The 22,660-nt window shown below is 34.6% G+C and overlaps 1 protein-coding gene across 1 annotated transcript in view; it reads right to left on the bottom strand.

The window, feature by feature from the left end:
* Positions 1 to 22,660, bottom strand: part of PSME4 (proteasome activator subunit 4) — a 101,247-nt gene that overhangs the window by 46,607 nt on the left and 31,980 nt on the right. The window contains exons 4-13 of the mRNA XM_068563892.1: positions 13,843 to 13,887; positions 11,696 to 11,845; positions 10,278 to 10,341; positions 9,601 to 9,675; positions 8,281 to 8,403; positions 6,052 to 6,144; positions 5,019 to 5,284; positions 1,779 to 1,965; positions 1,009 to 1,098; positions 197 to 261 (exon numbers count right to left, since the gene is read on the bottom strand). Of these exons, the coding sequence (XP_068419993.1) occupies positions 197 to 261; positions 1,009 to 1,098; positions 1,779 to 1,965; positions 5,019 to 5,284; positions 6,052 to 6,144; positions 8,281 to 8,403; positions 9,601 to 9,675; positions 10,278 to 10,341; positions 11,696 to 11,845; positions 13,843 to 13,887 (1,158 nt within the window). The remainder of the gene's footprint in view (positions 1 to 196; positions 262 to 1,008; positions 1,099 to 1,778; positions 1,966 to 5,018; positions 5,285 to 6,051; positions 6,145 to 8,280; positions 8,404 to 9,600; positions 9,676 to 10,277; positions 10,342 to 11,695; positions 11,846 to 13,842; positions 13,888 to 22,660) is intronic.

Consider the following 22,660-nt stretch of genomic DNA (forward strand, 5'->3'; position numbering starts at 1 on the left):
AACAAAATTGTTTCGAATGAAGTGAAAAGACAACTAAGTACTACTAGAGCCATCTTATGGAAAAAAACAAACAAACCTTTGGGCCAACCCAATAATTAAATACAGATTGCAATGCAGAACGAGGCTAAAGTTGCTGGGACAGCACATCACTATTTTTGAATGTCAGATAAAGGGGATATCTGGGGTACTTGCTCACCTGTCCATAAACTGTAAGACGAAATCCTCAAATTCAGCTGTGGCAGAACAAAGTTCTCGCTCCACCTGTAACATGTCAACGTGGAGAAAATTTTAGAATAGTCTTTGATTTTTTTCTCTGAACAAAACTCAATCATAGTCAACAAAATGTCTCTAACACTGCATTATTACATTGAGCGCTGTGAGAAACAGCACCATAGTCCTGTATCAATTTAGAATAACTCATCTACTTTCCAGGAACCAAAATAAGAAGTAATTAACATATTTTGTAAGGGCCAAAAACAGAAGTCAGGCAGCCATTTTTTTAAAAATCAATAACAGTTTTCAAACTGCTGGTGTATGTGTAAAGGATTATCTCTCACTACTTAAACATCTAAATGCCAAAAGTCAGGTAGTAACATACTTGTAATAAAGAAAATTGTTCTAAAAAAAAACCAGACAGTAATGAAGAAAATTTCTTTTCATTAGATGCCAATCCCCTTAACAGATTTATTCCTAACATAAGATGGAAAAAGAAAATGCCACCACCTTTGCTTAACAAAACATTAAAAAGTGACAAAACACTGAAATACACCTTTACATGTCACTTGTTTACTAAAATAGCCTATTTTTGACCACCCCCTTTGGTGGGTGCTCTGCAGATTATTTTATCAATGATGACCTCCATTTATATCGTTCTAGTCACAAAACAGTAATTTTAACTTATGAGCACCTCTGCAAAGTTGCTTTTAAACTATCAAATATTACTATGCATATACAGTAAGAATCAGAGCTCAGCTAACCAATCCTTTTACAACCAGAAAGCATCCTTACTTCTGTGAGGTCATTTCTTTCTTGTAGTACAGATGAACAATCTACTAAAGGCACCAGAGTGGAAAATGTTGCTATAAATTGGAATGTGATCTATGGGAAGATACAAAAGATCTAATATTAATTACATAACTCTAGTTCCAAAATACATGTATACCATAAGCTACAATAAAGTACCAAATAAATTATTCTGAGGGAAATCCAACAACAATTTTTCTGAAACTTTATTAGGTTTAAGCACAAAGTTCTGCAATCTTTTGTCACTGAGAAGTTACTGTGCCTCCCGCCAAAAATATAACATTAGCTAAGAGTAAATAGAAAATGCTCATGCAGAAGCTAGAGACTAGGGAAGAGGGAAGGTGAACAATATTCTAAGTCAGAAGGTGTGTGTATAAGGGGAATCTGGCATTTCACACCCAGTAATTTTTATCATGTTCCTTGTGACAAGTGCAGACAAACGGAAGCGCAAGTGATCAAATGCTATCATTTTTAATGTATCTGCTTAAGGAAGATAGGAGATACATAATGAGCTTTAAAACACCATATGATCATAAATGCACACAGGTTATGGGAAATTACTTACTAAGGAAGACCTTACATAGATCAACTAACTGTCCACAGATCTAAACTTGGGCATCTACAGATATAACTCTGCTACCATTAACAAATTTTACACTTTACTATGTTCTAAAGAATATTTGAAGAAAAAGTAATAGGATATCCATTTACACAATTATAACTTAGATACAAAACAGAATCATAAATATGCTTACCATGCATTTACTAAAGTCATTTGGATCCACCCCAGGCAATGCTCTCATCAACAGAGGTAGCATGTGTGTTGGACCTTCAGGAAACCACTTGCCCCCTGATACCAAACTGCGGGCTACTCCAATTACACAACTTAACGTAGCTGTGAGCTGGTGAGGTTCTGTTAAAGTCTCTAGTGCAGGATACGTTCTACAGTTTGAAAACAGAATTTTAAAAATTTTCCAACACAGATAAACATACATAACACATTAAACATACTAAATTCATAAACTGCATTTTGGATTAAAGGTTTGTAGCTGGCACAGTATTCTGAGTGAATATTTGCTCTCAAAGTGAACAGAATCACACAAATAAAGGAAAGGTACATGTTTCCCCAACTCCCTGCCACCTTACCACCTTCCTCCATGCCAATGCCACACTGAAAAGTAACATTAGCTGGTAGATTTTTGCATTCTTTCAGCATCTTAATCCGTTTCCACATTCCAACAGGACTGCATCTAATCTGTCAGCAATTATTAGAATTCAGGAATAACAAGTTACAACTACTCCACACTTCCCCTTTACGGGAAAAAATAATCTTACTAAAATGCTGAAGGGTCTATCTTATACTTTTAAAAAGACTGTATTTTAAAGTTGGAAATCAGCTATCAGAAACATAAGAGAATATGCCTGAGACTAGAGTGAATAAAACGGGGACTAAGACAAACGCAATCTTTGATCACTAAGTAAGTATTTACGAGCCAAGAACACTCACTCCATGGCTCAGCGATTTCACTTTTGAGAATCTATCCTATAGGGGAAAAAAAATCCAAAATACAGTCAGTTTAAATTCCTCTTATACAGAAAAGGTAAATAATAAGGAAATTTAATTATAAATAAGTAGGAAAAAAGAAGGATTTCTAACTAGGATTAAAAAAAAAAATCAAACCTATGCTTATTTTAAAAGATGAATGAAACAAACCAAAAACTCTTTAGCAAAGGCTGTCTTCAGGAGATGCAAAACTAAGTGCCTAAAATTTTTTTTCTACATTTTTACTTTTAAAAGACTTTTGCTTGGGAACTTCCCTGGTGGTCCAGCAATTAAGACTCTGCGCCCCCAATGCAGGAGGCCCGGGTTTGATCCCTGGTCAGGGAACTAGATCCTGCATGCTGCAACTAAGAGCCCGCATGCCTCAACTAAAAAGAGCCTGCATGCCACAACGAAGATAACGTGTGCTGCAACTAAAAAGACCCCACGTGGCCACATAAATAATTTTTTTTTTTTTTTAAAAAGACTTTTGCTTGGAAATTCCCTGGCAGTCCAGTGGTTAGGACTCGGCACTTTCACTGCCATGACCCAGGTTCAATCCCCAATCGGGGAACTAAGATCCTGCAAGCCGTGCAATGCGGCCAAAAAAGAAGAAAAAGAAAAAAAAAAAAAAAACCCGTCAAAAAAAGGTAGCGATGCCACTTCTAAACAGGACAAAATTACAACTGAGTCTCAAAAAATGTCATTGTATTGACAATTTTGTTAATTAAATATTTATCTTGGCCAAGCATACATCACAGAATATGCTGGTATTAAATTTGTCCAAAATTTGAGAACTAAAGAAAAATGTGATGGATAATTGTATTTGTATTTTTAAGCTTTGTTCCTTCTACTAAAAACTTATCTCACCAGTCATAATTCATCAGCTGGAAAACATTAAAATAAGGCAAAACAAAGGGAAAGTAAAGAAACACCAAAACACCTCAGAGTTCAAAATTTTAACTATGCAAACAACAGAAGTCCCCCTTTAGAGGCAAGTCTCTCTTCTCCAAAGAGCATCAAGGGACCTGCCACTGACTGATAGCTTCTGCTACCACGTGGAGGTCAAGTAGCAAAGAACACTGAAGGCTGAAGACACAGTAGAAACTGCCTAACTTCCCCATTCCATTTCCTAATTAAGTTGTACATGCTGGAAGTTTCAAGGCCCCAAGATGTATACATAAAAAAACAGGGGAAGTTGGGAAAGTGAAGTACAACTTAAATAGTTATGGCAGGGCTTCCCTGGTGGCGCAGTGGTTGAGAATCTGCCTGCTAATGCAGGGAACACGGGTTCGAGCCCTGGTCTGGGAAGATCCCACATGCCACGGAGCAACTAAGCCCGTGAGCCACAACTACTGAGCCTGCGTGTCTGGAGCCTGTGCTCCGCAACAAGAGAGGCCACGATAGTGAGAGGCCCGTGCACCACGATGAACAGTGACCCCCACTTGCCGCAACTAGAGAAAGCCCTCGCACAGAAACGAAGACCCAACACAACCAAAAATAAATAAATAAATAAATTAATTAATTAAAAAAAATAGTTATGGCAAAGAGACAGGGCAAGATAGTACAAGCAACTCTAATTACAAATAATGGAGCCCCATTTTGGTGAAGATCTTTAACAGGATACCCTTTGCCAAGTAAATGTCACCAATCTTCCTGTCTCAACAGTTAGTCAGAAAATAAGCTGTCATCTGCATTCTGCCAGTAAGGACCTTGGACAAATCTGAGTTTTAAGAAACTCAAACTGTTAGATCCTTCTGGGCTCCAAAATCTAACATTCTTCTTCTACTTTTGACAAAGCCATTTAGAGAGGAATCATAAAGCTGAAGTTCAGGGAGCAAAGGAATGAATAACAGAAAGCTTAAGCAATCTGCTCCTGAACACTCAAGACAACTCAGAGTGGCTCTCTCCTACAAAGCACACCAGGCCTATATTGTGACAGTGATGAGGCAAGTGGAGAACTACTTTTGTTACTATTTCAACATGCAAAACATCGAATGCAGTAAAATCAACACTGTGGAAATAATACACACAAGGTTATACAATATATGAAAATAATAAACGTAACCAAATTTTCTTCTCTATCATTGAGCCTGAGAAACAGAAATGCAAAATCACATTCACTGCCATGTTCTCAATATTTAGTGACACTCACATTTTGTGAAAAAACAGCCAGAGCTTTATTTATGAGCAAAAACTTGAGTAGCTAAAATGTGCAAATAATTCAAAATATTTTATTTTATCCTTTTCATATCAATTTTCTTTTCTCTCCAATAAACCTTTATCAAGTTACCAATCATTAGGTTATAATGTCTTGTCTCCTCTAGGGACAGGAATAAGCACAAAGATAGCAAAACAGAAGCCACAGAAAAGAAAAGAAAGCCAAGCACAAGAGTATAGAGAATAACAGTAGCCACAGCTGAGGCTTCAACGAAACAAGTAAAGCTATACTTACCTTTCAAGTACAGGGGGTATTACTAACTCCGGTCTCATGAGTGCAAGATTCTGCAGAGCCTGGGCTGCTTCTAAACTACCAGTTTTGCTAAACATAGCCAAGAGGACAGGTTGAATAATGCATTGTACAAAGTCTGTAACATCTTGATCAGTAAGCTTATGGCTATCAGGCACAGGAGTTAACCAAGAAGGCTTCTTGTATCTTTCACGATGTAATCTTCTAACAACGCTGTTTGGCAACCGCTGAAGTAGTTTCATTAACTTGTTCTGGGGACACAGAAGCAGAAAGTCCTAGGTAGATTCTAGTTCCCCTATAGATATGCATAGCTCCTCTCTACCCTCCCAAGTAAAGATTTTTAAAATAACAGCTTGTATAATCTTTCTTTTTTTGACTACAACCTTTTTATTTTTTTATTTTTAAAATATTATTGAAGTATAGTTGATTTACAATGTTGTGTTAATTTCTGCTGTACAGCAAAGTGACTCAGTTATACATACATATATTCTTTTTCACATTCTTTTCCATTGTGGTTTTCACCGGACATTGCAGTTCCCTGTGCTATACAGTAAGACCTTGCTGTTTAACAGCTTGTATAATCTTATTACAAAGACCTGTATGGCCTAACTAGATAGAATAAAATACTCTTACCAATTAATCACTGATAATAATTAATAAAGATGTGTTTCAAATTTCAGTTTTAATTTCTAGCACCACATGAATCTTCCATTACGTGAAAAGCCATTTTAACCAGGCAACTTAAAAACAAACAAACAAAAACACTAACATGATAAAACTGAAAAGATGATTCCATGGTTTTGTGGCATTTTGTTACCAGTTACCACACTAGTATTATCTTTATTTCTATATGTTCTATGAACACAGTAACTTAATGTAAACTTGATCACTGATATATAGCCAAATCTTAGACAAAGGACAGAAAATGTATCATAGGTTAAACAATAGGCAATAGTTACATGTGACCATATCTTAAAAAATTCCAAACCCTAAGAGTAAAAAAATGCACATTACTCACCAGCCAGCGGCCATTATTTGAAGGATGGTAAAAAGATGTGATGCTGTTAAACAAACCAGCCAAATGTTTTTGCACTAGCTTACTTGGTCCACCCTGTTCAGATAAAAGAGCAAAACTATCAGTACCCACGTTATCTGTAAAATTGAAGGGGTTAACAGGCTCAGGCCTATATACAGATCTCTTAATGTGGTTCATATTCATCCTGCTGGCAAAAATCAATTCTACCTCTAAATAAAAGTCAAAAACAATTCCCAGATGAACTTCATACAATTCAATTCAAGACAGTCTACTAAAAATAAGGGCAAAAAAATAAATAAATAAATAAAATAAAAATAAGGGCAACTTACTGAAACCAAATCAGAAAATGGAAAAGGTACCTTTCAATTTAGAATAACAGTATCTTTTACTCTTTGCAGTTAAATAATTTTTCTCACTAAGATTACCATATTACAATAACCAAGTGTGGCAACATTAAGCATAAAAAGCTTTCCTTAAAAGATTCAAGAAGTGAAGAAGTTCTCACAGCAGGAAATAAGGAGGTGAGAGTTACATAAATGCATTCAAATATTTTATTATTACTTCTAAATGTTTCAAGTGATTAGACCTGTTATATGTGACCATATTGTGATTCAAAAAAGAAAAAAAAATGTTTCCCTTAATCTGTTACCAAAACAGCCAACCAAACAACAATAGAACCTGGGCTGCAGGACAGGGTGGGGTGGGGCGGGGGCGCAGGCGGCAGCAATGAGGAAAAGGCTGGCAATCGTCTTATCAAGTTGAACCACCCTGGGAATAAAGGACTACAACTTGGCCTTGAAACCTCCTATCTGTCTCAAGATGATCTTCTTTCAAGAAACAGCACAGATTTATAACGCATGCAAATGTCAAATCACTGTGTTGTATACCCGAAACTAACATAGCATTATATGTCAATTATATTTCAAGTAAAAAAAGAATCAGCACAGACCTAAGGCAGAATATCGAGTTACATAAGGAACATGTCTTTCTGCTGAAATAAAATCCACATTCACGTTTCCCAATTTAGTACAGGGCAACTACTGAGACCATAATTCCATAGCAAAATACCAACAAAATTTCCAAAATTCTAACATAATAATTAGCACTGTTGATTTTAAAATTATATTAAATATTCATATTTAACACAAAATGAAACTGCCAATGAGAACAACTGTGTGAGAAACAGCAACATTAAAATAAGGCTGATACCAATCACTATCTAATTCTGTGTCTCCTAAAAAACAAGTTCCAACTCATTGCTTATGTAAAATACTAAATATCCATATGTTTTTGCTGTTGTTTAATATCAGAAAGAAAATGGGATTTTCCCTCTGTTTAATAAAATAACAAAAAAAAAAAAAAAGAAAGAGGAGCTTGAAATTTTCTTTTCTTTTAATCTTACAATGAAATTTAAGAGCTAAACTTCTCACAACCATTCTGTCTTTTTGACAGAAACAGCCAACCGAGCAGTATAACCTGGGAGAAAATAGCAAACACAGAACAGTATCAAATATCAAATGCAGAATAATTCAAAAAGGAGATAACTGTAGAGGCAATATGAATGACAATTCAGAAAATTACAGTATAAAGTTGTTTTAATACTCTTATTTGGAAGATGACAGTCACTAAAATAATCCTTCATACTTCTCCCTTCACTAAGATTACTTGGTCAATAAGCTTTGTGTTCAATATGATGTTTTATGTGAACACTAACAATAAATGCACTAATATTGAGCATATGCAGAACCCTGAGTTCAAATCTCACCTTTATCACTATCAATTTGACTTGGGAAAGTTCTTTTACCCATGACTCTGGTTCTTGGTCTGTAAAACTACTACAGACATTCTGAATCTCTTAAAACTCTGCTTCCCCACCCCCCCAAATTAAACTATGATTGACCTATAGCACTGTTAGTTCCAGTGTATTACATAGTGATCCCATATTTCTATATATCACAAAATGATCACAATAATCAAAACTCTGAACTTCTGACCCTTACTTTTAAGGTCCATTACTTCAGGAGATTTATAAATGGTACATTATGACTACATTCTGAGTCTGAGAAACATAAGCTTACTCCATCAGAAATATCCAAGAATCAAGTGACCAACTAAGCCACTAATCTAAAATTATGTGATTATGCAGAATTTTTGTGTGGTTACCACAAAATTTACATAAACCATATAAACCAAAGATAATGTATTACAAACCATCATGGCGGTGATCCATATTACAGCATGTCCTATATCATAAGCATTTGTTAAAAATCTTGGGACTAACACTTGACTGCTTCCCACTGGGAGGTTCAGGCTTCTCAGAATTCTTGTGAATATCTTTAAAAAGAAAAAAAAAAGAATTAATAATAAATACTTACAGATATCAAATCACTCATTAAAAAATAACCTAAGTGTTACATATTAGTGTTACTATATTGAATATATATTCTCATTTGATTGGTTTTTAAGCAAAATGACATACTGTTTAGTAATTTGCTTTATTCCTTAGGAATTTCATATAAATATCTGTACACTTTCTTTAATGACACTCTGAGGTCACAGGCATGTGACTATGAAGCACCCATATCCATGTATTCCAAAATTGGCAAATGAGACTTAAACATAAAAAGGCAAAATGTAGATAACTGTAGTTCAATGTGAAATATTTTGACTACTTTCTGCCTCCTTAAACGCACATAAAATTATTTTTCCTATGCTCTCATTCCAAGCCAAGGATGCACAAAACACAAATATCTTCTGGCTGATTACTCTCCCTCTCAAAATTTTACCATTGACTTTACCCCCTAAGAATCTGCATTTTAATCTGTCATTTAATAACTGTATTTTAATATAATTAGATTTATTTTTTAAATCTGTCGTTAAATATGTCAGATATGGCGGGGCTAAAGATTGGGGAAATTTACTTTTCCTTCTTAGTTTCTATTGGCCAGCAACAGAGAAAGACAGCACAAGCAAAGGCAATCAGAGCATATGCCTTCTGCTGCTCCCCAGCTCTGCTCTACTGTCAGTGTGCACATCAGAACAACCCAGATGCCCCAGAACAGCCTTCTTGAAGCTCCACAGATGATTCTACTGCAGGTGAAACGACACCGACTATGCAATACTGCACCTAGAGACATTTTCTAGCTTTACTTACTCTAGGAAAGTATACAATGTGATTTTAAAAGTGGGGAACACTCTAGAAGAACAATCAAATACAGTACACAAAATTCGTTGGAAGGGATGAATGTATGACACCCTGAATAATAGTGTTAGTACTTTCTAAATTACTTCCTCTGAAACTTATAGTTCATGTCCTGCATAGGTAAGACAAAATAATCAAACATTTATGATAGCTTGATATGATCCAATTACTTTTTGAAAATAAACGATCTATCCTTTAAATTACTTATGTTTTTACTAACAGTCAAAAAATATTTTATGTGGTGCTAGAAATAAGAATACAAAACACACTTCTTAAAGACATAAAGATGATGTCAGTGCTATTGTATATGTTCAAATGTTCTTAATTACCTTTGGTACATAAGGATCCCAATCTATGTACCCTATATTATCTGTAGCCAATCGAGCAAAGAGATTTACTAGTTGCTGAAAGTAAACCAAAAAAAAGACAGTTAATACATTTGTTGTTTTTAAGGGTCACAGTCACACCCCTTATCCATTTATTCTTTTCAGAACAATCACTATGGGCACAACTGAATTTAATATTTGATTTATGACTCAGTTTTTTCAAATCTCCAAATTTAAGTTCTGATTCTCATCACCCATTTAAAAATCAGTTGCAGTTGAAATGCTTATTAAAAAAGGGAAATGACAAAGCATCATCCACAGTGCAAAGAGAAAAATAAGTTTTAATCAAACACACATGTAGAAAACATCCACCAGGTGTCCAGCGCCATGCAAGTAAGGGTACAAAAGGAAATAAACAACAGGGTTTTACTCTTCATGCATTTCACAGTACAAGTATATACTTTCAGATATTGATAAAACCAAAACAAAGAATATTTTGAAAATAAAGAATATAACCAAAATTAATATTCTACTTCTCTTAGAATACAGCAAATAAAATTCTAAAAAACTGACTACAACACTGCTAACAGCCAATTCTAAAGAACTGAAGTCACTTATCAAATGATCCAATATATTTACTTCCAAACTAAAAAGTATATAAGAAAAAATGGGATACTCACCCCCTCCCACTGTGGGAGATTTTGCACTGAAACCCAAAGGCCAATTAATTCATCAAACCAAAGTCTGAAGAAGAAAAATGTTGTTATGAATAGCAAGTGATTTATAGCAAGTGGTTCAAAGCCAGGTATCCTTTGTATTTTTTTAATCTATTATTCTTACTGATAACTACACAACCTAGAAAAAATAATACTGAAAGTTACAAACTTAATGGAAAAAGAACTACTTTTGTCTGAATATTCCCCTTTCAATTTATTTATGCTAAAAAGAATAATCTCATCAAATTTCTACTTCATTGTTAAATAATTGTCTACCCCTATCTAACACTGTTTACAAGTTTCTCCTTCCTCTCCCTACCTTTTTGCTTTAATGCTTTCCCGTTACTACCTGTTCCTGCAACTCTCCCTTACTCTCTTTTAACAGGCCAACTAGTAATTACACCATTAACTAGCACTACAGTAAATGCTCCATAAAAGAAATGAGCCACAAAGTGTTAGGAGCAATTAAATTATAGTGGTGGAAACTCTCAACTTAAAGAAACATTGGATTGGCCAAAAAGTAACATCTTACAGAAAAACCCGAATGAACTCTTTGGCCAACCCAATAGAAGAGAATACAGGGTCAAGAAAACATCTGAATATTATTAACCAATCTTTACAAATGTCAAAGAAATTACAAGTTTTTAATTAAAATTAAAATTTCATAAACATACAGCTAGATACAAAATTTCTGATTTGACTGAAATAAAAGATTTGAATCTCACTATAGAAAACATGCTGGGGGAGTGGGAGGGCTAAGCATGAACCCATAATATACTGATAATTACTATGATCCTTCCAGTCTTTTCTTCATACCTTTTACTTTTTTCATAAAAGTACAATCTAAATATTTTCATTCTTGGGTTTATGATATACCTGTAGTCATCCAAGAAAAAAAACAGTTCTTAAAAACAGTGAAAAGACTAGAACAAGTTAAAAAAAAAAAAAAAAAGACCAAAGAAAAACTATGCTACACATGATGAGGGTTAAAACCAAGGTTTAGAAAAACACTTTCCCTTCCCTAAACTCTATGCAATTTAACATTTCCACCACTGCCTATTTATTGAAATTTTCAACCCCTTTTTGTACTTATTATTCTTTCTCTCCCAATATCTTAAATTAAAGCCCACATCTTACTTGGCTTGACATACAAGCATTATTCTCTCTTTATTTGCAATCCTATATTTAACTGTTTTAGCCTTCACACACACACTTCAAGTATAAGAAACATAATGGTTGAGTTGATAAATTTTTTACTTATTATTGCTTTAATAGTTTGCACATGTATATACATACATACATATATATATGTGTGTATATATATGCATGTATTCCCTACTATATTCTAGAATTTGTCAAGATATATATATATATATACTTACTTAAAACCTTTATGATGAAGTTCTGGAGAAAGGGAGGTAGGAAGAAATATTTCAAAATAAGTGATGGCCTTTTGCATCGTTACATCAAAAGGGCACATTAATGGCCGCCATTCTTCTAGCATCTCAGCTGTGGCATCTGCTGGAAAATACCTAATAAAGAAGGTTTTCATGTATCTGATCGTTGGCTAAACGCTCTACATCATTATATGACTGACAAAAAAGGAGGAGAAGGCGAAGATATTCATGAGATAATATCACACACTACCAATGTGTGTGATATTACCAACAAGAAACACACATTTTTACAACTCTAAAATAAACAGCCTATCACACTCAGATAAGATAAATTTTCTTGTCTATGGACTTGAGAAAATGTTATTGAGTTGGCCAAAGAGCTCGTTCAGGTTTTTCTGTAAGATGGCTGAACAAACTTTCTGGCCAACCCAACATAAAGTTGATAAACCTCAGATAAAATACAAAGTCATTCAAATCACCTACAAACTTAAACATGATTGTTGTATTTTTTCATCCTATGTGCTGTGTAATAGCAATAGAAAAAAAAAAGTCTTGTCATAGGGAATCCAGTCTATATAAGAAATGTATAATCAGCAAAGTGAGCAAGAGAACATCAGCCCAGCAACCTCTAGGCACCTTAGGAACAAACCATTTACTCTCACTGGACCAGAGGTTCCCAGGTTGATGTTCTCTTTCTCACTTTGCTGATTATACATTTCTTCCTATATACAAGAGAGGATTGGGCTAGATGATCGAGTCCTACAGGCTCTAACATTGTAAAATTCTATGAAATGGGCAGGAGCATCCCTGGGGTATAGAAGATTTAGAAAAATAAAATCTGAAGTGTGCAGACACACACAAAATGAAGGTAAATGGATAAGGAGGACCCATTATCCATTTGGGTATGGAATGGATACCCAAATGGGTAGGCAACTGGGGTTTAAAATAATGAAAAGCATATGAAAATTTATGATTTGGGTATGGCCCAAAAAGTTAGTAAACCCTTTCAAATATACTTGGAGGTTTGGCCTATACATTATATTATTAATCTTATTATATCTTTATACATCTGTGTTATTAGAATCACACTTCATTCCTTTAGGTGAAAAATAAAATTACATTTCTAGTTATTCTTCTGTTGAGTTCATCGACCATTTATGTACCAGATCATTGTGCAACAGGTTAGAATTAAAAAAAATTTTAAAGGCAGAATATATTCATATATTCTACCTTCAAAGATCTCATACATTGATTCCCCTTCCTAATTTTTCAGAATCAACTGTTAGCCTAGTAATCCAAAACAAAAGCTTGGGCATTCTATGAATTATCTAAGAACCTAAAAACCAGTAAGTACCTCAGTGATGATCAAGTTTCACAAAATGACACTGCTCATTGGTGGCTTATTGAATGACTCAGGTTAGATCTTAAGCCTCTTAAAAGGAGACATTTTATGTCTTGAAAATACATTTGCCCAAGACTGAGTAGTATAGGAGGTCAGCAACAAGTATCTGATCTATAAAATAACTTTAACTCATATTACATATGAGTTATTATGATAAATATACGAATTTCCATTCAAAAGAATTCACTGCATTCATAGCAGAAGTATGTCTTAGAACAGCCTGATAAACAAGAATGAAAAAATAGTTCAAGTCCACACAACTGGACTTTAATTAAACTAAATTCTATCCATATTCATCTTTAAACATAAGAATATGGGATATTCAAAGTCAAATATTCTACTGAAACAGAACACAGTAGAAAAAAACTTATGTGCCATCTTATTATTAGTCATTTTAATATAAGACCTACAAGGCTCATTTTGGAAAATATTTTTGATCTGAGTAACAATACTCTAGGAAAACCTTTCAGATGAAGCCAGTTATACGTACATTATTGCATTCTTACTTTATAATGGGTGACTGACACCCACACCACTTAAAAATTTCTAAATTTATAAATGAAATCTGAAAAGTTCAGTTGAAGAGCTGAAGATGATATGTTGTGCCCAGTGACTAACATCACAGTATCAGAGACTAGTTATACCTCTAAATTCCTCTTCAAAGCATACTAAAGATGGGGAAAAGCCCACAGAAACAATAAGAGGCTTTATAAATTGAGAAGCTACTTACGGTCGGCAGCTTTTCACGAGTGTTTTGAGAACATTTTCTACAGAACTGGGGGGAAAAAATCCATTTGATAAATTAGGTTGGTGTATTTTAAGAACACATCTTTAATAAATATCTCTAAGATACACTCATACATTTAGATATTATCTGTGTATATGGAATAACTAATCCTTCTCTTTCATACAGACAAAACTCTAACGATTAACTACCCTAAACTCTGTAATCTACTCTTCCCTTTTGCTCATTCTATGCAGTGAAAAAAAGGGAAGAAAACTAGAAAAAGGGCAAATCATCTTTGATCTTTACAAAGTGGGCAGCAATGACCATATAACTATCAATACATCAAGAAGTATGTTCAGTGGCTTCAAATACTAATTTTAAATTTTTATTAAAGTGCTTTTACATCAAAAAACAAACAGCAAAGTCTGGTGTGCTTCTATCAGCAACTACCAGAAACCAGTTTTCTGTAACCTACTGATGAGAGTTTTATAACCCTCCAAGGCACTTTATTGCGAGCAACGATTATCAAAATAATAAGCAACTGCCACCTTTCTGACCAGCTACTTAAAAAGTTAGCTGAGGAACATTAAAAGCTGTAACTTAAAAAAAAAAAAAAAAAAAAAAGCTGTAACTTATTTTCCAACTTGTAGGTGGTTCAAGTGAATTTAGGAAAACAACATAAATATTTGTATATGAACTTATAATAAACACTTCTACTTTAATGAAAAGGCTAGTGTGTACTGGTTTAAACACACATCACCAGAATGGATATTTAAAATTTTAACTAGACCACAGTCAAAAGAGGTCAAATGCAAATTAACAAAACAAAGGGTAATTTTGAACTGGAATTTTAAAATAAATGTGTGACTACTTACAATATGATGTATAAAAGTAAAAATAAAACAAGTCCCCAAATCTCAAGAGAAAAAATTATGGGGGAAAGGGGTAACTTTCAGGCAGTGCTTCCACCTGACACTTTCTCATTAAGTTGCTTGAAATTCTTAAGTCCAGAAGTCTATCCAATTTCTCTGAAAGCTTAAGAAATAATTTGCAAAGAAATTCCAAGGAATAACACAAACCAAACTCCACACAAGTAATCAATGTACTATATAACCAAGAGAGAAAACTATAATTTCATTACTTGAAGCAGTAAGAATCCTCTTTAATTTCAAAAGTACTCAGAGAAAAATTAACTGAAGAGGAAACTGGGTTACAACTCATGAGATAATTCTAAAATAAAAAAGATGACCATACGGCCAGAGAGTCATCGTGGAGCATTTTCTCTGATTATCAAAGAGAGATGTTACCTTCTCTCACAAAAAAAACTCATCAATTCGGAAACAGAGTTTAATTGAGGGAACATCTAAGTTTGCCTAGTTAAAAAAAAAGGAGGGGGAGGGGAGCAAACTTCTCTCCAACTACATTTACAACTCCCTGAAGACCACAACTATGATTTTTACTTCTGGGCATTTCCAAAGTGCTTATAACAAGGCTGTGCTCATTTACATATATACATATATTATAAATATATTTATATATTTATTTATTTACAAAGCTCTATAAACATTTTCTATCAGGACAACAAAGAACATCGATCTTTGGATCTTCTTTTAGTTTGGACCAAAGAACCAACTTAGAAACAAATTTTAGAATTCATAGGTAAGATCTGAAGATTCATCTAGTTCCAAACGAAATAAGAGATCAACTTAAATGCAGATTTTAAAAAAGATAATTCTAAAATGGTAAACTTATGGTCCAAGGAAATAAGCAGAAGATCTATAATTCTACCAGTTACTAACGTTTGTGTTCATGTTAACTTTACATTTACTTTTAACTGTTTCTGTGGCAGCTTGTTTGAGAGTACAACACAGAAAACCTGTTATTTTCACTGGTAATTTTTCTATTCTACCAACAAACTTCCATATAATGTCAAAAATGATTCTAGAAAGCAAGTCATAAAAGGCTGCATAGCTACATGTTTTCTCCAGTTCCCTTCACTCTTCAGAAGAATAGGAGGCTAATTATAAGACTTGATAGCTGTCACTTCACTCATTAGAGGAATAGGGTGTGTGGGAATGTGATTTAATTCATCTAAATAAAGTCAGTTTCAACCCCTCCTTATATATAAGGCCTGTGCCATTGGATTTATACTCTTTATCCAGAAAAGGGTACAATCTCTCTAACCTGTGATATCTGTATAGTGACCTTTTGTGATTCTTGTAATCTCTCAAGATGAAGGGAACAATGTTTCTGTTTAAAAATAAAATAAAAGGTTAAGGCTAGATGCTACTAGATTATATTTCACTAATTTTTAGAGGGAGTGAATAATCACTAAAAACTTTTCCAATTGTTGGAAATTTCTAACACTAAAGTGACAACAATTCAAAACACTTTCTTTTGTTTTAATCAAAAGGGATCTACAGAGGGACTAAGTTTTGGGTGGGTTTTCTCATACCCTATTTCCTCTTAGTAAACGCATGTTAGCTTGAAAAGAAAGCCACAGTATATCATGTAATGAATGGTTCACAGCCTGGGCTTAGAGTCAGACAGATCTGAATTTGAAAACCTGTCCTGCTACTTACTAGTAGCGCAGTATTATAGCCTCATATCTATATAAGAGCTGTTACAAAAATTAAATAAGATAATGTAAAGAATGCAGTTACCTGGCCCAGAATTAAGCACAATAAATGTTAACTACAATTATTATTTCATATCTGGCCAAAATAAATTATATTTTCAATCTCCTTAAGAATGAAAATTTGTACTCATTTTGCTTTTACATTTATTCTACTGCCTCTGAGAAGCTATTAATTTACATTTAGGAAATTGCATCAAAATAGGAAAGTCCTTCCCCAGCTGCCACCCTATTTATCAGGGCAGAGAGTAAGTTCTTGTCCCAGTTCTTGAGCTCTTGTCCCAGTTTCAACAAATGACTCTGTGTGAATTTTCCTCTCTGGGAGGCAATTTTCTTATGATGATGTTCTTTATGATTCCATATGTTAATAAAGTATGCCAAATAAATACTCGAGTACTTAAGTATGCCTTAGGTTAATAAATGCCAAATATGTAGCAGAGAAGCCTGAGGAAAGCCAAAAGCCTTAGCCTCCAGTTACTGAGATAGTGGACTTATGTAAACCTGGAGGTTTACGATTCCTACCTCCTTAGCCTTACCTAACTGTCAGGACAATATTCACTTCTAAACCAGAGAAATGTACAGCAAATGACAAATTCAAGATGAGAGTAGTGTGGACTGCCCATGGCCAGAAGTATGTTCAGCTTCACTTCACAATTCTTGAACTAAAATTTAACTTCAGAGTAATCATATTTACTTTTTTATAAATGAACTGGGAAACTATAACCCTGGTAATATTCTACATAACTCTGTCTCAACCTCCTAACTAATATAACTTAATATATCAGCTTTTTCCTAAATCCAAACAAATCCACCATCAGTTAGTCAAACACTCATATCTAATCTTACAAAATCTAATACTGCTTAGTTAAATCAGCAGTCATTTTTCACAGCCACTTCACACAAAATTAGGTTTAAGACAATTTTACCTGAGGACAGCCTAAATAAATTATAACATCTTCATCACTGATGTAGCATTAACATGGGTTTTTCATACAATTACTTCAAGAAAAAAGTATGCCTCTATGGCAAGTAAATGTTAAGAAATTGTAATGATTCTGACCACTCGTGTAAAAAGAGTGTGTATAATTGCTACAAGTGATGACAAGCCTGATCAATGTGAACTGAGTATTTTTTAAATTGCTTTAAAAAGAGCAGTTTCTAGAGAAAGATCATTGTAGCACAACTTTTGAAAGAAGCACTATCAAAGTCATTAATAAAAATTAATAAAATCAACCACTTATTCTCTAATTTCCAAATAAAAACAGAATTTTTTAAAAAGCAAACAGAATGTTCCTCAAATACCATGTTAAAAAAATCACTGCAAATACCATATTAATAATCATTGTTTACTAACAAAATAACTGTAAACTATTTTAAATTTCAACAGGTTCTCAGACAAATTACTTTCATCATTTCATTATCATGTTAAATTCTATAGCTAAAGATCATTCTTGAGTTGCTGGTAGTAACTTAAGCTTAGAAATGTGGCTACACATATCAAGAAACCCCCGACAGAGGTTAAGAACATGTCATTTTCATGTGTTGATGGGGGAACAAAAGATTTAACTGTATCTTAAGGATAAGAGCACCAATTCAAATGGTCCTTTGATAGATTTAACAGAGAAAGAAGAAATCAAGAACAAGTACCAGAAAAGGGAAATATCAAATTTCTCCAGAGGCAGATTAATATGAAAAATGAAATAGTTTAATACTGTATTATCCACCTTAGAATATATATAAAAGAAAAATAGATATTTAAATATTTTTTAAAAAGTAAATGAGTTATCTAGGCCAAAGCTACTCATGATGCAAATATGTAAACCTTTAAAACACCAAACAACCCACAAAAACTAAACTGATAGTGATAAGACTAAATAAATGTATATATATACACATAGCAATTCAAGCATGAATTGTCTATGTTCATTTGTAAAAACTGATCTATGCATAATTCCCCCACATTTTGTTAGTAGCAATACCTTTCTTTACCGTGCTGCCTACATTTGTAACCTGTAATATGCTTTTCCAATTAAGTGTGTGGGACACTGTTTTATGACATAAAATCATGCCCAAATGATTCAAATGCTTCTTTTACAAAGTAAACAATAAGCAGTTCTTAAGTTGCTAGTATCGAGTTCACAACTACCTGGGTTTTTTCCAATTTTAATTTTTCTTTTGAATAAAAAAAACACTACAAATTGTTTCTCCAGCAGAAAGTAAAAACAGATGAAAGTAAAAAGGGTCTTTTGCCACTGAGGCAAAAAGACAGAAAGGAGGAGGGAAGGGGGAGAGGAAGCAAAAAAGAAGAAGGAGGAGGGGACAGAGAAGAAAATAGGGGAAAGGAGAAGAAAGTTTAATAATCCTTGCTTCAAACAATGGAAACAGCTTTTCAAATTATGTTGAAATGCATGGCATTCTAAGCAGTAGTTTCAATAAAGACAAACACATAAGGCACATGAGTTTAAGACTTGAAAGACAAACAGTTAATAAATGAAGCAAGCTTTCACTTTTGATTATAAAAGTGGTATTCTAAAAATAGTTATGAACACATGCAGTCAGCTGACAAAACTGTTTCAAAATGTGTCAGAATACATTTAAGATGAAAATACTCAAAATACTAACTCCAAAAGCATGCCATATTAAAGGGCTCCTTAAGGAATTTTCTGAAATAAAATGTTTGTAAAAAGTCACACTTCTATCCCTGGGCTATAAACACTTGCTATAATATTAAAATCAAGGCAAGTGTGATGAATAAAGTCCAAGAACCAAAGAATCTGAAAATCTTTCAAAGTTAATTGTTGTAACTATATACAGTGTGACCTGAATGGAAATATGGTAACAGGTACTCCGTTCAAAAGGAGAGGTAAAATATGATAATAACAGTAAAAAGATTAAAGCAAATTAGAGAAAATGAATAAAGAATTAATTACAATTCTGAAAAACTGTTTTAAGTACCATTTTTTCTACCTTTTTTTTTTTTTAACAGAAGAGACATTAAGTTTCAAATTTTGTCCTACAGTGCTGCCCCTCACGAAGAAAGTGCCCCCTCAAAAGTAGTTCCAGGGGCTTCCCTGGTGGCGCAGCGGTTGAGAATCTGCCTGCCAATGCAGGGGACACGGGTTCGAGCCCTGGTCTGGGAAGATCCCACATGCCGCGGAGCAACTAGGCCCGTGAGCCACAACTACTGAGCCTGCGCGTCTGGAGCTTGTGCTCCGCAACAGGACAGGCCGCGACAGTGAGAGGCCCGGGCACTGCGATGAAAAGTGGCCCCCGCTTGCCACAACTAGAGAAAGCCCTCGCACAGAAACGAAGACCCAACACAGCCAAAAATAAATATAAATAAAGAAGTTGACACTTTACTTTAAAAAAAAAAGAAAAAGTAGTTCCAGATGCCCAGTGTTCTTTCTGAGCCCTTCAAACTGGAACAACACATCATCATTTTTAAAAACAGGCTGCATCAACAGAGCTGCACTTCACAATGTGTGCTCCTTTTAGCGGACGCACACAGTCCTGTGTGTAAGTGCTCCAAGCCACTAGGCCAATAGAGTTCATCTTCTTGGAGCATCAATTCTAGTCAAGAGATACATATGGAAGAAATTTTTACTTATGAAAGCATTACTTAATAAGCCTAATAAAGATATGAATGTTTAAGATAAAATGTAAAAATTCCAAGAAATTTCTCACACCACACCTCTTAAGAAACATCTTTGGGGAAAGGGAAGGACGTAGTAAATGGACAATCTGAGAAGCACTGGAACAGGAAAAAGCATACTGGTTCGGAAACTAAAAGACCTGGATCTTACAGAATTAAAAACAGAAAAAAAGAAAGCAAGAAGTGCTGGACCAGTGGTAAGAAAACAGGAGGGACTGATAAATGAGGCAGGAAACTTTAACTTGCATGGATGCAGGCTAAGAGGACAGCAAATCCATAAGCCTCTAACCACATGCAGGGTGCATTCTGGAAATGTAAGGGACATTTTTAACTATCACAATTGGGGGGAGGACTCACTGGACTTTTAGTGATTAAAAGCCAGGTATATTAGATATCCTGCAATTCATGGAATAGCCCGACTCAATAAAAAATTATTACTGCAAGACTTTCAAATGTCCCAATGCACGGTTATACAGGTTAAAAATTCTTGAACCTAAAAGTTAACTGCTTTAAACATTAACTATTTTTCACACAGTTTTAATAGACATCGAATCTCTAGGAATACAACTAACATGTAAATTGAAGGAAGGCTGTACTTGGGCTGAAAATTTTTCCTACGGTTATTCATGATTCCTGAAAGGAAAAAAAAAATTACAGCATAATGGCAATTCCAGTTGCCCCACTTGATTTGCCAAAACCAAATCCCTGTGCATGTGTAGTTTTCATACAAATATGTAACTAAGATTGAAGATTGCTTTAACAGTCTTAGAACCAAGTGTCACTACACTTGCAATTAGCTGATTCACAAAGAATGAGGATGTCAGAGAATTTAATAATTTTGTTGTTAAAGTGCTTCATGTTTTTCTGGAATGTCATCCTTATTTTGGTAGGGCACAAAAGACAAGTTATGTTGTGAAAATTACACATTGACATTGTTTATTTTGGCAAAAGTCTGCTGCACAAATTCTCTATGGCTTCATATATTAATGTTTCTTTTCCTAATTCATCCTTTGCCTATTTCTTTCACATGTAATAATGTTTAAAAATAATGTTTTGTAATACTAAGTAACTACACCATCCCACATAATTACATAAAGAATTACTGTGACACTATGTTATAAATAAGGCCAGCTCACCTGCAATAGTATCTTACTTCTTTTTTTTCCCAGTCAGTAGTCTGAAATTAAAGTTATTTCTCTCTCTCTCTCATCATATTTAAGTAAGTGTGGCCCGTTATTCTGTATCCTAGCACTCGTTTTTATTTCAATGTCCACTAACAATGCTGCTCTTACATTTTCTTATACTTCTGATACAGAATGTGTTTTGACCTTTTTACTTTTAAATCCAAACTTACTTATTACAAGTAGATGCAAAATCTGAATACCATACTATTTGGTTTTTTAAAAATATTTATTTATTTATTTTTGGCTGCGTCAGGTCTTAGTTGTGGCACGCGGGTTCAGTAGTTATGGCGTGTGGGCTTAGCTGCCCCGTGGCATGTGGGATCTTAGCTCCCCAACCAGGAATCAAACCCACGTCCCCTGCATTGAAAGGTGGATTCTTAACCACTGGACCACCAGAGAAGTTCCCCATACTGCGTTTTTTTTTTTTTTAATTTTTTATAGCTACTTTTATTTTTATTTATTTATTTTATTTTTGGCTGTGCTGGGTCTTCGGTTCCTGCGAGGGCTTTCTCTAGTTGCGGCAAGTGGGGGCCACTCTTCATCGCGGTGCGGGGACTGCTCTTCATCGCGGTGCGCGGGCCTTTCACTATCGCGGCCCCTCCCGTTGCGGGGCACAGGCTCCAGACGCGCAGGCTCAGTAGTTGTGGCTCACGGGCCCAGCCGCTCCGCGGCATGTGGGATCTTCCCAGACCAGGGCTCGAACCCGTGTCCCCTGCATTAGCTGGCAGACTCCCAACCACTGCGCCACCAGGGAAGCCCCATACTGCGTTTTTTAGCATAATAGTGCATGCATGTTTGAAATATATATTGCTTTATAATAAACTACTTTCCCATTATTTCTTTTATGGTTAAAACATTATTTATATTTATTTTTGAGTGTAGAAAGGTCATGTTATTTATGAATTTCATTTTAGAATAGTTATCTATAGAATACAAAAGTCTATTAGAGTTAAGAGTCACGCTGTAAACCAAGTGAAGATTTCATCAAAGACTTGATGGCTCTTCAAAAGACGAAGAACAGCCATGGTGAAACTTTTAAGGAAGGTTTCCATAACAGCAAGGATGATGTGAAGCTTCAGGAAATGACATGGTAATTAGTATCAAGATACAGGGGAGGAACTATAAACAATGATTGACACTAACAGCAATAAGCGTTAACAAAATTTCCTGGAAAACAATGGCATCGCTGAAGAGGAAAGCCACAAATATTTATTAATAACGACACAGTACTTAAAAAAAAAGTGGCTGCCTTTGCAAAGTTACACCTGTCAGGGCAGGAAGTGTGACACTTGGTTATAAAGAAGTAAAAGAAATGCTGAAGAAGAAATTACTGAAGGAATAGCTTTCCCT

This window comes from Eschrichtius robustus, chromosome 15 (assembly GCF_028021215.1).
Source record: "Eschrichtius robustus isolate mEscRob2 chromosome 15, mEscRob2.pri, whole genome shotgun sequence".
Taxonomy (NCBI): Eukaryota; Metazoa; Chordata; class Mammalia; order Artiodactyla; family Eschrichtiidae; genus Eschrichtius; species Eschrichtius robustus.